General features: G+C 45.9%; 1 protein-coding gene across 2 annotated transcripts; it reads right to left on the reverse strand.

Moving 5' to 3' along the window:
- On the reverse strand, positions 1–7065 carry LOC112908787 (uncharacterized). 2 transcript variants are annotated; one of them, XM_025984355.2, is made up of 3 exons: positions 6653–6962; positions 2384–2483; positions 1–1767 (listed from the first exon to the last, which is right to left on the reverse strand). In XM_025984355.2, exons 2-3 carry the CDS (start codon positions 2421–2423, stop codon positions 545–547), a joined length of 1263 nt encoding a protein of 420 aa, XP_025840140.1. In that variant the 5' UTR covers positions 2424–2483; positions 6653–6962; the 3' UTR covers positions 1–544. The 2 variants fall into 2 exon arrangements, with proteins under 2 accessions (XP_025840140.1, XP_072623791.1); XM_072767690.1 differs by lacking the exon at positions 2384–2483 and having other exon boundaries at positions 6653–7065.
- Between the last annotated feature and the right edge of the window lie 8854 nt (positions 7066–15919).

The raw sequence follows: 15919 nt of genomic DNA on the forward strand, positions 1-15919 counted from the left end.
TTAAATAATAAGGTCTTTATTATCATAGAAACCAGAACAACAGAAGTAAGTAGTTCTCCAGGTTGGGTGACTTGAAGGCTGGAAAATCTAAGTACCACATGAGACCAACACTATGAAGAAAGTAAACCTTTTTTGTAAGCCACCAGAACACAGCTCAGATCCTCTTGGCTAAAGATGTATGTAAGGTCCACATTTTTAACCAGTCAGTGGGGAGGGAATGAGGAATCCCATTTAATTCAGGATTCTTATTATTTCCCTCTAGGGACTGGAGAGTACAAAGTTCTACCTTCCCTGAGGACATAACGGTAACTAAGCTGATAGAGCAGACATGGTTTCAGCCACAGGCATTGAGTGACAAATCTGGCAAAGACCTGAGTAGGTCTGAAAGTGCAACACAACTCATGAAACCTTCCCTGTACCTGGCATTCATAAGGTATCTCCCCAGTGTTAATGTTCAGATATGAGTTTCAACATCTGATTGATGTCTTCCTCTCAAAGGGCAATCATAGAGCTCCTCTCCGTATGAGTCCTGTTGAGAGCACTCCTAAAGTCTTCCTGCAGTGTGAACTTTCTGGTGCCGAATGAGGTGGGAACTTAAACTATAGGCTTTCCCACATTCATTGCACTCATATGGCCTTTCTCCAGTGTGAACTTTTTGGTGCCTAACAAGGTGGGATGTTCTGATGAAATCTTTCCCACATTTGCTGCACACAAATGGCCTTTCCCCTGTGTGAACTCTCTGATGTGCAATAAAGTCAGAGCTTCGACTAAAGAATTTCCCACATTCGATGCACTCAAAAGGCCTTGCCTCAGTGTGAATCCTCTGGTGTTTAATGAGGGTGTATTTGTGACCAAAGGATTTCCCACAATCACTGCAAACATAAGGATTTTCTCCAGTATGGATACTCTCATGCTGAACAAGTGTGGATTTGTGCCTGAAGACTTTCCCACAATTGTTGCATTTATAAGGCCTCGCTCCATTGTGAACTCTCTGGTGTACGATTAGGTTGGAATGATGACTAAAGTATTTTCCACATTCACTACACTTGTAAGGCATTTCTCCAGTGTGAATTCTTTTGTGCTGAGTAAGGTTGTCTTTGCGGCTAAAGGCTTTTCCACATTCTTTGCACTCATAAGGCCTTTCTCCAGTGTGAATTCTCTGGTGTTGGATAAGGGTGGCTTTACGGCTGAAGGCTTTCCCACATTCACTGCACTCATAAGGCCTTTCTCCAGTGTGGATTCTCTGGTGCTGGACAAGTGTGTCTTTGCGGTTGAAAGCCTTCCCACATTCGCTGCACCTGTAATGCATCTGGCCACTGTGAGAGGCCTCCCCACTCCTGGTGCTCCTTGTCTTCTTGCTGTGAGTGGCCTTTTGCTGGTGACTGCCCAAACTGACCTGGAGGGTCTGCTCCTCCTCACATTGAAAAGGTTTTTCTGACAGGTGAGGTTCTTCACAAACTCTACAGTTCTTGACAAATGAGGTCTTCCCTTTGTCTCTTCTTAAGGGTTTCTCTACATTGTACTGCTTCTGGTGCTGATGAAAGTTTGCAGTGAAGCAGAATTGTTTCCCACAGGCCCCACATGTGTAAGGTTTCAGTCCTTGGCGTGTTTCCTGGTGCAAGATATCTTTCAAGATAGGGCCACATATGTCACAAGGGTGAGCCATCTGGGTGGATGAACCTGCCTTGGAAATACTATCATGTGACACTTCTATAGAAATACTCTGTTCAGAAGGTGCCTCTTCATCCTCCACTGCACACCAACAACCTAAAGGCAGAAAAATGCTGTTGAAGTGCATGATGACTTTGGCGGGAAGGGGCAACCCCATCACCAATGTGTCTAGTATACCCAGGATTTAGTTCATGGGGCTATTAGCAGGACAGCAGATTTGGGATCAGGTTAAAGAAAAAGCTGCTGTGCAATACTGGGTCCCGAAGGGTCACAGAATGAGGAAGCCTTCACAAAGGACATACACAAGAATGAGGTGTAGCTCAGGGAGAACCAACAGGCAGGATGTCCAATTTACTCTTCAGCAAGTGATTTTTAGAAGGGCCTTGGCTACTGCTGAGTGCTATGCAGAAATGTATGTCCAGGCCCAGTAAAATCTGATTTAAAATGAGCAACTGGTATCCTAGAATCATTTAAGGATATACGTATGTCATGACACATTAGCACTGTCCAATAAAGAACACTGCAGAAGGAATAGTAGAGAGCACCGGTAAAGTGGGCATGGACAGCCCTGGGTCAGAGGTCAGAACATAAAAGATAAGAACAAGGAGAAAAAGATAGAAATAAGTATAGTCTACAACCTGGGCACCAAACAGGATTCTGGTGCTAGTTGAACCCAGCCCAGAAGTCACACCCACTTTAAGCTCCCACTCACCAGGGCCTGTCCACGTCCCTCCTGCCATGGCTAGAGTCATGACCTCTCAGTCAGGCACTCAGAGTTCTTTCCCCTGCTAAGTTCAGCAACCACAAAGCATCTGGAAGAAACAAGTCATAGAGGAAAGACAGGGCAAGTAGGAAAGCAGTGACCTAGAGCAACCCATCCACAAATGATTAAGACAACTAAATATTACAAAATGAGTATCAGAAGCATCTTGTAGGATCAGCGCACTGGGCCCCATGGCAGTGATTATTATGGCAATTCATGACACAAGTAGATCCAAAGAATATGCTTATTATAAGAAAGGGGCAGAATGTGGAGCAGAGGTATCATGAATGTGGGCAGAGCCATATAGTAAGGGAAAGGGCAAGCAGGGTAGTCCACTGGGCTGACCACAAGGAATAAAGGAAGCAATACACAGCTGAGCTCCAGTACCTAAGAAAACCTAGGTTAGTGAGGGAAAATAGCAGTGCCCAGGCAGCTATGGGAAGAAAATGGCAACCTTTGAGGGAAGAAAGAGTAGAGCACAGCCCAGAAAACTTGGGCATACAGGGCCTTACCCGGCAAGACCGTAAATGCAAAGCACAGAAAACACTGCATTATGACACAAATCTCTGGGCCTTATCATGCAGCCCCCATTTCTCCCAAGAGAAAGACACAAACACATCCTTGAAAGTCACATGACCCTGTATGAAGTCAACAACTTGAACACAGAGGCAGCAGTTCTCCCTAGGACTCCTGGTCTACCCACCACAATTCACCCTCCTCCCCAGCTCCCCAACTCAGATACCAGGCCCTCATGTGACTGGTGCCTACCCACTCTTTTCCCACTTTCTAGTCATCATTTTGTCCAACCCAGAACAGGGAGGGGACAGATAGACACTTCTGTCAGCTAGTTCTCCTGGGGTCTAGAGATCATGCATCTCATATGCATATTTGAGCTTGGAATTCTCCCTAGAGCCCCCAGGCTATGAATTCAGATCCCATCTCTAGTACATATTGTTCTTTAGACCAGAGCTCCCTCATGTCTATGCATATCCACAACATAGGCATCTCCCACATGCAAATCTGCACACAGCACCCAAAGAATTCTTGGTTAATGCATCCAAGATCCTACCTGGCTCCAGTTGATGGTCCCCACGGCCATGTACTCTGAACCCAATTTTTAAATCCTTCCTTCCAGGCCCTATTCCTTGATTCAACTTCAGCAATCCAGAACAACATATAGATCAGATAAACCCAGCCTCCTACCCACTTTGCTGTTACATACTAAGGATGCTATATTCTCAATAGTCATAGGCTTAACACTAAATTCTCATGCAAAGCCCGCACCCACTGTCCTTCTACCTCAATCATAGTTACTCTGCCAGCTGACCCAATCTGCTCCTGAGGTAATCTACCGTGACTTAAACTCCCCACATCCCATTAAAGGTCACCACGAACATGTGGGAACCACACAGAGAAGAGAAAAGCACTTGCTCTGGCCTCACATTCATCTCATCTCTAATACTACTCTACACCAACATCCATCTCACGTCTATATGCTCTCTCTAGAAGCCTTCCCCACCTGCCAGATCCTCCTCTCTCTCCCAACCATGCACACTAACCTCCCTTTTCCTGTCCCTCGGGTGACTCCTATCCCACTCTGCTGTGTCCACCCCCTTCTAGACCCTTAATGGCACTGCCACTATGATGTAAAGATTCTCTCTATAAATCTGATAAGCAGCTCTATTTAATCCATATAGTGGCTGCCACCTTTGAGACTTGAATCCCTCCTCTGAAATCCAAACGTCTGTGTCCAGCTATCTACCAGTACCTCCACTCAGATTCAACATGGTCAAAGCCTAATTCTTGATATTACTTCTGAAAGCTACTCCCATCACCAACTTCACCATCTCAATTGAAGGTTTTTCCATCCTTATGTTTTCTCAGGCCAAAAACTATGGGAGCTGTGGGGTCATCCTTGACTCTTCCCATTCTTTCTCTCACCATCCACATCAGAAAATCTGGTTGGCCCTACTTAAAGAAAAAAAAAAAATCCAGAATCCAAGCATTTGTCCCTCACCTCCAGAGCCACCAGTCCAGTCTAGCCATCATCAAAAGTGATCTTTCCTGACCCCAGTCATTTTTCACCATGCAGCCAGAGAAAGCCTGTTAAGACCAGTCAGTTCACTCCCTCCTCTGCTCCAAACATTTCATGGCTCCCAACAGAAGCCCAGCTCCACAGGCTGCCATTCTGGGGTTGAATCCTGCCTGTCCCCTGCTCTCTGATCACACCAGACATAATGGAGACCTGAGGCTCCCTAAATACTCCTAGTTCAGCCTCAAGTGATGTTTTTGCACCTGCTGGTTCTAGTGCCTGGAGCACCGTTCCACACTTCATCCCACTGCACTGGATTCAAGGCAAAAGACCATTAGTAAAACTGGCACTCTCAAACTCAAAGGCAAGTAGAAGGATAAGCGAAGACTCCTGAGACACCACCATTTCCCATAGTGGGTTGCCAAGATCATGGCCAAGTGGGGCATGATGAATCAGGACCTGCATACTCTGCACTCACCTATGCAGAGATCCTAAGTGCTTCTACCATCAAAGCAACCTGGCAGAAGGAGGAAGCTGAGAGTGGCAGGTAACCAGAGTGAGGTATCATGGACTGAACTATTCCCCTATCCCTTGCCCTTTGGTGAGGATAATTTCTGAATGTCTAATCTCAAATACTAAGACTCCAGTGTTGCCTTCTACCAGCTAGGTGTCCATGAACAAAGATGTGTTGCAGTGTCCTCATCTGTAAAGCAGGGATAATAGCAGTAGACACCTAACAGGGCTACAGTTTGTAGCAACACGTTAATACATGTCAAGGATCTTTGAATTAGTTTTTCCTCTCCACAAGCTTCACATTTTTCCAATTGGTTGTGCTACAAATGAAGGGACAGGTTTTTGATACTATTTATTTTTAAGCTTTAAGCTTTTAAGAAGATGTGATATTTAAGACTTTCATCATAATCAAACACTTAGAGGCAAGCAAATTATTAAGCATTAACAGAAACTTATATCCATACATCTGCTTATGTATACCAGCCATGTGCACACTGGCCTTTCGCCAAACCAGCCTAACTGTAACATACTCCTCTGAAGGTGAGCCTGCTGGAGGCCCTTATTAGAGATGTTCATAATCTCTCTTACTTAAGAGTTGGGGAATTGATGTGCCAGTGTCCTGGATTGGGCTGAGGTTGCTCCACTAGCCAGGCTGACTTTTCCTCTGTTCTTCAGGCAGTGTCTTTGCTGAGCCCACAGAGTGGCAAATCTATAGCACTGCTATAGATACTGCCTCTGTATCTCATGTCAGGTTCCTTATACCCTACAGCCCTTTCCTCCAGCTAAGACCAGCCAGAACTCTTTCACATGCTTCCTTCTGAAGGTAATGAAGAATGTCACCTCTTTTTCCCTGCCCTCCAATCTCTCACCTCAAGGACTACGTGAGATAAAGACATCCTTAATATTCTTCCTCAGAATCTGCTCTCCAGGCTTTGACTTGAGGCCTCGTCCCTCATTGGTCTCCAACACAGCTCCCTCCCTGGAAGTCCAGACCTGCATGGCCAAATGCCCTAGGGACACCTTAGCTTTTACCACATCCAAAATACAACTCCTGATTCCTTCAAAGGAGCTTCCTGCTCCAACGGACCCATTCCCACCGAAGTTCAAGGGGGGAAAAAGGGAAAACAAAACTGTGAAGGTCTCTCATTCCTTCGTTCACGTACAGCCATTATCTGACAGCGGGAAACCCTATTGGTTTTACCTTTAAAACTCCATTTCTCCACCTCCAACTTGCCCGCCATGGCTCCGATCCAAGCACCACAAAACCTCCAAAGTCTGCGGCCTCCTCGCCTCCAAGTCCACCACCCACTCGGCCGTAATGTGTACTCCCCCAAGCCAGACCACATCTGTTCTTCCATCGCTCCAAGAGTCCTCGCCATGAAGGCATAAGGTTCCCTTGCCATGCTCCCTGCAAACACGAGCACTCCGATTTCCTGAATCCTCCCGGCTCAGTGGCGCCTCCAAGCCTGTGCTCGTGCTAGTCGAACGGCCAGGAATAAACACTTCGACGGCTCATCCCACCGGCTGTTAGAAATGGGGGCTCCCCCTGCAAACGCCCCCGTGGCCCAGGACATCGGAGGCTGGGCTGCAACGACTTCAACTGGTGCCCCTCTTTCAGGGCTTCCTGATTCAGGACCCAAAACGCGTCAAGGTCCGGGGAACAGAGTACCCACCTACGCGGGATCCATCACCGCGGTCGCCGCCATCACAATCTGGACCACACGGAGCTGTGAAGAGTCCCAGTTCGGGACCCGAGCATTGCCGTGGCTAGGCCCTGGCCGCGGAGCCTTCGCGGGTGCTGCCACCGCCAAGCCTCTCCCCGGTAGACACAGGGTCTCCTCCCGCGCCTTCCGGCGTCTGTCACTCCGAACCCAACCAGCACTCCAGGAGCTCTACTCCGAAAGCTACACCAGGAGCGGACAAAATGTCCGCCGCGAGGAAGACACCGGAAATCCCGCCCAGCGTCTTCCGCGCACTTTTAATAATGCCGCCACCGCGCGGCGCAGGGATTTCTGGGTAATGTAGTTTTCCTGATCAATCGGCCCTAGTGATTCTTGGACTTGCTCCCTGAGGGTGCTAAGGCTGCGACGTCCACCGTTGGGCTCTGGGAAACTGTGCCTCGAGAGTCAGAGGACTGGGCGGGGCTTCAGTCCTCTTAAAGAGCGCACGCCCAGATTCCGTGCTTGTATAGTCTTCGGGAGGGCGCAAGAATGGTAACTTTCTTTTTTTTTTTTTTTTTTTTTTTTAATTTTTTTTTTTTTTTTTTTTTTTTTTTTTATGATAGTCACAGAGAGAGAGAGAGAGAGGCAGAGACACAGGCAGAGGGAGAAGCAGGCTCCATGCACCGGGAGCCCGACGTGGGATTCGATCCCGGGTCTCCAGGATCGCGCCCTGGGCCAAAGGCAGGCGCTAAACCGCTGCGCCACCCAGGGATCCCAGAATGGTAACTTTCTTGTAGGTATTCCCCAAAGCCACAAAACCACATGGACATATCTTGTCAAACTACTTTGAGTCCACTCACAGTCCACGTATATTTCCTTGCTAGTTTTTATTTTTTTATTTAAATATTTAAAAGATTTTGTTCATTCATTAAAGACATAGAGAAAAAAAAAAGAGAGAGAGAGAGAAGATAAAGGCAGAGGGAGAAGCAGGCTCCATGGAGGAAACCCGATATGGGACTTGATCCTGGTACTCCGGGATCATGCCCTGAGCTAAAGCAGACACTCAACCGCTGAGCCATGCAGGCGTCCCAATCTATATGGATTTAAAAACCAGCATGCAGCACCCTGTAATTCAAATGATCCTTCTTAGCCCAAAGCTAAGATATATTGATTTCCCTCTAGGAATATGCCGACTATCTGAAAAGGGTCATTATAAATGCTTTCTAAAGTGCCAGTACTGGTGGCAGTAAATGTGCAAAGGTGACTATCCAAACCCAGAAATAAAGATTTGGAGCATCAAGATCTCATTTCTTTGCTAGGAAGTGCTTTTCACTTCATTTGCAATTAGCGTGACAGTGTCTGAATTGGGAGTTGAGATTATTTTTGGTAAATGATGAAGCACAGGAGGAGGATGGGGGCGGGGCAGGGAAGTGAAGGAAGGAAGGAAAGAGTGAGATACCAGGGGCTTAGCATAAGAAACACCATCTTGTATATAGCTGCTATTTTTGTAATCTTATGTCTGTTTAAACTGCAAAATGTCCCAATACCCAGGGTTTCAGGAAGTATACCATAGACATTTGCTTCACCCAGCTTTTTGGCTTCTGTACAATGCCTAGCAAGCTACTAGGACTCAACAGAAACTGTCAACAGGATAGGTTTATGCCTTTATTAACCTATCCCTGAGTTTACTCGGGCTCCGAGATTTTGGAGTGCATGAACCACCTTGCAGCCGCTGGCTTTCAATAAAGACTCCTTAATTTGGCCTTCTGACTATGGCGTCCATCTATATAAGTTGCTGCTCTAGCTATAACATTTGGAGGCCCAGGGAGATTCCCGAGTGATCTCTGTCGCGGGGTTCTGACGCCTATTGGGAGGAGGTCCTCTCTGCCAGTGCTGCCGGGATTGCGAGAAATCTCTAGGGGAGGCGCCCCCTGAGACATTCCAGGGCCCTGGAGGCTTCTCTACGAGGCTATGACAGCCTGATGAGAGAAATGACGACGTCCAACCCCCAAAATACCCACGGAGTCACCTGTAAATTCCTGAGGTGAGTGTCACCTGTTTACCTGGAGACTGGTCCATCTGGGTGGAAGCTGGAGGACCAGACCTAGTCTGAACTCCCCTCCACAGGCTCCCCCTAAGATGTTAGGAAGGGGCTTCTGGTTAAGGGACCCAGAGGGGGTCCCTCCTGTTTTGTACTTAAGGGACCCAGCGGGGGTCACTCCCGGTTTCTGCTTGGGGGAATCAGCAGGGATCCCTCCTGGTTTCTGTTTGGGGGACCCAGGGAGGGTCCCTCCTGGTTTCTGGTTAAGGGACCCAGTGGGGGTCCCTCCTAGTTTTACACTTTTTGGCCAATTCCTCTACTCTCTTCTGTCAGCTGACATCTTTACACACACACACACACACACACACACACACACACACACGAACAACCTCAAAAAAAAACATTGGGCACCTGTCAGCCATTAAAAGTGAGTAGCACGGCTGCCAGTCTTAAGACTCAGGTGACAGGTTTCTGGTCAAGGGTTCAATCAATCTCCCTTCCCACCAGAAGGGAATATTGGCCCTACCTGAACCCAGTTCCTCCTTCTGTTCTCTCTCCTCTTTTGTCTCTCCTTATTCATGAACTGACTGAGCCTATTGAAATCTTCTTGATCTTTGTTTTGGTTCTTCTTCTGGTTCTTTATGAATGTTATCAAAACTTTAATATAATTCCTGCAGGACGTTGTTCTGCCTGTGCTGGATGACCGACTAGTCTGGCTCTCCCCACAAACCTCAAACTCTTTCTCCTTCTGATCTCAGTCTTTATGGGGGGGGGTGCCCCAGCACGGCTAAAACCCAACTGGGGTACATGTTAAGACATTAAAAAAAAGCATTTAAGAAAAACTGTGATTATGGGGTTAAGTTAACCCTGGGAACTCTGAGAACACTATGCGAACTTGAGTGACCCATCTTTGGAGTTGGTGGGCCGGATGTGGGATCTTTTGATCCTCATCTAGCACAGACTGTTTGGAATGTTGTGACAGGAAGGCCGGACCACCCAGACCAGTTCCCATTTATTGACCAATGGCTCGCTCTGGTCCAAAATCCACCTCTTTGATTAAAAACATGCGCTCTAAAAACTGAAACCTGTGTCCTCGTAATGCAGCAAAAGTCAACAACTAGGAGGGGTCCACGGGAGGGAGCCCCTGTCCTCCAGTTGTCTCCTGATGAGGCTGACTTCCTGCCCTCTTACAACCCTCAAACAACCAGGGATAGGCCAAGAGGGGGAAGAAAAAAATGACAGGAGTGAGTCTGTGATCTCACCCCCACACATCCAAAGTCACACTCAGAAAGAAAATAAACAAGAAAACCATAGAGGGGAAGCTCTCCTTCCCCTCAGGGAAGCTCCCCCGACTGACAACTGACATCGTATTTGTACCATTCTCCATGAGCGACCTTTACAATTGAAAAGCCCCAAATCCCCCTTTCTCAGAAAAACCACAGACTCTGATTAGCCTCTTAGAATCAGTTTTTCATACACATCAGCCCACCTGAGATGACTGTCAACAGCTCCTAGTCACTCTTTTCACATCTGAAAAAAGGAAAAGAAGCCAGCTGAAATCCAAAAAGTAGACACTGGTGCAGCTCTTTCAGTCTTGACCGAGCCGATGGGACCTTTGACCTCTCATAAAACCTCCATTCAAGGGGCCACCAGATAATCTGTCTCATGCCCATGGACCACCCTATGGACTGTGGATCTAGGAAAAAAACACAGTCACTTACTCATTCATTCCAGGATGCCGTAGCCCCTGCTCAGGTGCGACTTCCTCCAAAAACTTTAAGCTACTATTTCATTAGAAAAGACAAAGGCCATCCTGATGATCAATCGGGCAAGGACTAGAACCCACAGAACAAACTCCTCAACCCCCAACGCGGATCCTCCTCACCTGTCCACTATCAGAAGAGTATATGCTACAAGAAAGGGTGAGTACCGGCCTTCCAGAGCCTTCCAAATATCTTTCCAAACTCCGAGAAAAGTTTCCCTGGGTATGGGCAGAAGACAACCCTCCGGGACTGGCCAGTCATGTCATCAGACCCCAGTAATAGTACGGCTATTAGCCACTGCCACTCCTGTCCAGATAAAACAATACCCCATAAGTTTGAATGCAAGAAGAGGCATCACTATACATATCTCTGGATTGAGACAAGCAGGAATTCTAGTCCTTTGCCAGTTGTCTTGGAATACCCCTCTACTTCCTGTCCAGAGACCAGGAACTAATGACTATCAGCCAGTACAAGATCTCAGAGAAATAAACAAATGGTAGAGACTACATACCCCACAGTCCCTAACCCTTATACTTTATTAAGCCTCCTAACTCCAGAGTGCAAATTCTATACAGTTCTGGACTTAAAGGGAGCTTTTTTTTTAGCATTCCCTCGGCACCCATCAGTCAGCCTATCTTTGCCTTTGGACAGATACAGAAGGAGGCTTCTCTGGACAATTGACTTGGACTAGGTTGCCACAGGGATTCAAAAATTCTCCCACCCTATTCTTTTTTTTTTTTTTCCCACCCTATTCGACAAGGCTCTAAGTTCAGACCTCCACATGTTCCAACGAGGACATCCTAAATGCACCCTACTCCAGTATGTGGATGACCTCCTATTGGCCTCTGATAATGAGGCTAAATGTCAAAAAGCTACTGAGGATCTCTTAGAAACCTTACAGACTCTGGGCTACATGTCTCAGCCGAAAAGGCACAACTATGCTCCCTCTCAGTTACATACCTGGGATACAATATCAGCAATGGTGAACGGACCCTTTCTCTTAGTAGAATCAAAGCCATTCTATAAATTCCCACACCTAAAACTAAGCGGCAGGTACGAGAATTCCTGGGGGTGGTTGGATATTGCTGCCTATGGATTCCAGGGTTTGCTAAGATTGCTAAGCCCCTATATTCCAGCAAGGTGGGGCAGGGGGGACCCAGCCACTGGAATGGACTGAAACTCATGAACAGGCCTTTGAACAGTTAAAAGGGGCTCTGACCTCAGCCCCTGCACTGGCCTTACTGGATGTCACAAAGCCTTTCCATCTCTATATACATGAAAGGCGGGGAATAGTGAAAGAGGTCCTAATCCAAACACTGACACAGAAGGAGGGAGAAGCAGGCTCCATGCCGGGAGCCCGACGTGGGACTCGATCCCGGAACTCCAGGATCGCGCCCTGGGCCAAAGGCAGGTGCCAAACTGCTGAGCCACCCAGGGATCCCCCAACAGAGGAACTTTGGCTCAAAAGGCTGAACTTGTTGCCCTCATCCAGGCTCTCTGATATGCAAAAGAAAAGATTGTAACCATCTATACTGATAGTAGGTGTGCATTTGCCAAGCACATGTCCATGGCACAATATATCAAGAAAGGCAGCTGCTAACCTCAACAGGTGATAACATTAAAAACAAGAAAGAAACCCTAGCCTTACTAAAGGCCATATGGCTGCCCAAGGCGGTTGTTGCCATAGTCCACTGCAAGGGACATCAGAAGGGGGCTCAACTGAAGCTAGAGGAAATTGAATGGCAGACCAGGTAGCCTGAGAGGTAGCACAAAAACCAGTGGATCTTTTACAGATCTTAATGACTGTATCCAATCTGGAACTACCTACCTCATCTACTTACATGGAAGCAGAAAACAATCTGGCCACACAGAAAGCGGCCTGCCTGGAAACAAATGGATGGTGAATCCTACCAGACAGAAGGTTACTGGTCCCTGAGACTCAAGGTCAGACTTTAATTAACCAATTGCACCAATCAACACATTTAGGTCAAATAAAGCTCAGTGAACTGTTAAAAAAATATAGATATTATATTCCTAACCTAAGTAGCTTAATAGACCACCTTGTCTCTAGATATATCATCTGTGCACAGGTAAATGCAAAGCAGGGAAAGAAAGCTCCTCTTGGAATTCAGTTAAGGGGAGTCTCCCCAGGGGAACATTGGGAAATAGACTTCACAGAAATAAAATCCTCAGCAGCAGGATATAAATATCTCCTGGTCTTTGTAAATACCTTTTCTGGATGGGCAGAAGCCTATCCCACAAGGGTGAAAACGGCAACAATGGCAGTAAAGAAATTACTCCAGGAAATCATTCCTAGATTTGGCCTACCAACAACTATTGGTTCACATAATGGCCCTGGGGATCCCTGGGTGGCTCAGCGGTTTAGTGCCTGTCTTCGGCCTGGGGCGTGGTCCTGGAGTCCCAGAATCGAGTCCCACATCGGACTCCCTGCATGGAGCCTGCTTCTCCCACCTGTGTCTCTGCCTTTCTCTCTCTCTCTCTCTCATTCTGTGTGTGTGTGTGTGTGTGTGTGTGTGTGTGTCTCATGAATAAATAAATAAAATCTTAAAAAAAAATAATGGCCCTGTTTTTACAGCTAAAATCTCCTGAGACATTGCTAAAGCCCTAAATATTAATTAGAAATTACATTACTGCCCCCCAAAGTTCGGGGCAGGTAGAGTGAATGAATAGAACTCTAAACAAACAAACAAATAAACAAACAAACCTTGGGATGCCTGAGTGGCTCAGCAGTTGAGGGCCTGCCTTTGGCTCAGGACGTGATCCTGGATTCCCAGGTTCACGTTCTGGTCCACATCGGGCTCCTTGCATGGAGCCTGCTTCTCCCTCTGCCTGTGTCTCTGCCTCTCTCTCTGTGTCTCTCAGGAGTACATAAATAAAATCTTAAAAGAATAAAAATTAAAAAAAAAAAACTTTGACGAAACTTACTCTAAAAACTGGTGAAAACTGGACCACTTTATTCCCCCTTGCCCTCCTGAGGGCAAGATGTACCCCTTATCAGGAGGAGTTCACCCCCTGTAAAATTGTGTTTGGCAGTCCCCCTCCCATTCTCCCCAAACTCCAAAAGGAGTTAAAGGCTGAAATTCATAATCACTCTCTAATCAAGGTTTTATAGGCCCTACAACTCACCCAGGAGGTGATTCATAAACAAGTCTGGAAGCTTAGTCTATATCATCAACAGATCCAGTACACCCTTTCCAGCCTGGGGACTCAGATTGGATAAAGAAGTTTACCACCCAGGGACTAATTCCCACTTGGAAGGGACCATACACGGTCGTCTTAACCACACCAACAGCCATTAAAGTCAGCAGCATCCTCACCTGGCTACACCACTCCCATGTCAAAAAAGGACAAAACAACACAAAAGGTCCAGGAAACCCAGGATCCTCTAAAGATAAGACTCTCGAGTGTTCCCTAATCCTAATTCTTACCATGTTCTGTACAAGTAAATCTGTAAATCCCCACTAACCTAAACCCCAAACTATATGAAAACTCAGAAATGGGATTACAGAGGAAATATTTACAAGTGTTACACAAGCTGTTTGGGGAGAGACTAATCTAAAACCAGACCTTTGCTCCTTGTTTAAAAATTACATAAAAATAGGTATAGGACAAGAATGAGGGGCACCTTAAAAATATGGAATTAAAAAGGCTAAACAAGGGCTACAAAAAAATGGATGCATTTAAAAACTTGTTTAGGGCAAAAAAAAAAAAAAAACTTGTTTAGGGCAGCCCCAGTGGCACAGCAGTTTGGTACCATCTGCAGCCCAGGGTGTGATCCTGGAGACTGGGGATCGAGTCCCATGTCAGGCTCCTTGAATGGAGCCTGCTTCTCCCTCTGCCTGTGTCTTTGCTTCTCTCTCTCTCTCTCTCTCTCTCTCTCTCTCTCTCTCTCTGTCTCTCATGGATAAATAAATAAAATCTTTTAAAAAATTGTTTAACTGGTCACCATGGGTCACCACCTTTGTGTCAGCCACTGTGGGACCCCTCATCCTCTTATTATTAGCCATAAGAGTAGGACCTTGTATCATCAATTGGATTGTAAATTTATCAAAAGACAAATTAACTCAGTAAAACTACTAATAGTAAAGCCAACATATGACCTGTTACCAAGCATTGATGAATCAATGATTTGAATCATAATATTGAAACCAGTGGGGAATGAGATACCAGAATCTTAGCATAAAAAACACCTTCTTGTAGATAGCTGCTGTTTTTATGACCTTATGTCTGTTTAAACTGCAATACCCAATACCCAAGGTTTCAGGAAGTATACCATAGACATTTGCTTCACCCAGCTTTTTGGCTTCTGTACAATGCCTAGCAAGCTACTAGGACTCAACAGAAACTGTCAACAGGATAGGTTTATGCCTTTATTAACCTATCCCTGAGCTTACTCAGGGCTGTGAGGTTTTGGAGTGCATGAGCCACCTTGCAGCCGCTGGCTTTTAGTAAAGACTCCTTAATTTGGCCTTCTGTTTATGGTGTCCATCTGTATAACTTGCTGCTCTAGATATAACAAGAGGAAGGAAAGGAAGGAAGAAAAGAAAAATGAAGGAAGGAGAGAGGAAGGCAAGGAAGAAAGAATTATAAAAAGAATTATTTAATTACTGAAAGCTGTCAATATAATTCTGTAGTTATGCATAGATATACTCAAAAATGGCTCCAGGGGGTATATCTGTGACAAGTGAAAATGGTTAAGATGTCAGCAAAAATTGAGATGGAGACACCAAAGTCTGAGAAGTGAGAGAATGAAGCTGAATACACACGGAGGATGAAACATTGAATACAACAGGGTGTAGTCTCCAAAATGTGATCTTTTTCCATTCTTGAAAATGCTGAATGTCTACTTTGAGGGAGAATTAAAACATTTAGAAAGTGTCAGAATGATGAAGATGAACAATTACACTGTAATACCACGCCTATTCATAGCTATGACAAACATTCAATGAACACCGCTTGCATTTCAGGCACTATCTTAAGTGCATGAAACAAATTGCAAACAAGAGACAAAGACCCCAACCATCAAAGAGCTTACACTGTACAGTATTCAAAAAAGACAGAGGAAGAAATATGAATATAAACTCAATTATGTACAATGTTAAAATGTGGTAGGCACAATAGAAAAGAAGATGAGGGCGCCAAGAAATGGTGTATGAGATATAGTATTATATAGCCAAGGGAGGTTGATTTGGGCCCATGTCTTCGTTTATAAAGGTGACTTAGTGACAACATAGATGGGTCAATGCCATTGAGAGAAAAGTTTAATGTTACCATTTCCCTAGAAATGAGAGGCACAGCATAACACAAAAGGCTACAGATGCAACACCAGGTTTTGGTTAGGACACAAAAGCAGGAGCCAAGAGACTTTACTGTGTTTTCTATAGGCAAGACAAGGCAGATAGAGGAGGGGCAAGATGGCGGAAGAGTAGGGTCCCCAAATCACCTGTCCCCAAC

The sequence above is a fragment of the Vulpes vulpes genome, chromosome 1 (assembly GCF_048418805.1).
Source record: "Vulpes vulpes isolate BD-2025 chromosome 1, VulVul3, whole genome shotgun sequence".
Taxonomy (NCBI): Eukaryota; Metazoa; Chordata; class Mammalia; order Carnivora; family Canidae; genus Vulpes; species Vulpes vulpes.

Bases quoted from the DNA above. Each gene is read 5' to 3' on its own strand.
- LOC112908787 (XM_025984355.2), bottom strand. From the start codon at position 2,423: ATGACTCTAGCCATGGCAGGAGGGACGTGGACAGGCCCTG. The intron at 1,768-2,383 runs GTGAGTGGGAGC...TTCTGCCTTTAG, and splicing joins AGGGACGTGGACAGGCCCTG to GTTGTTGGTGTGCAGTGGAG.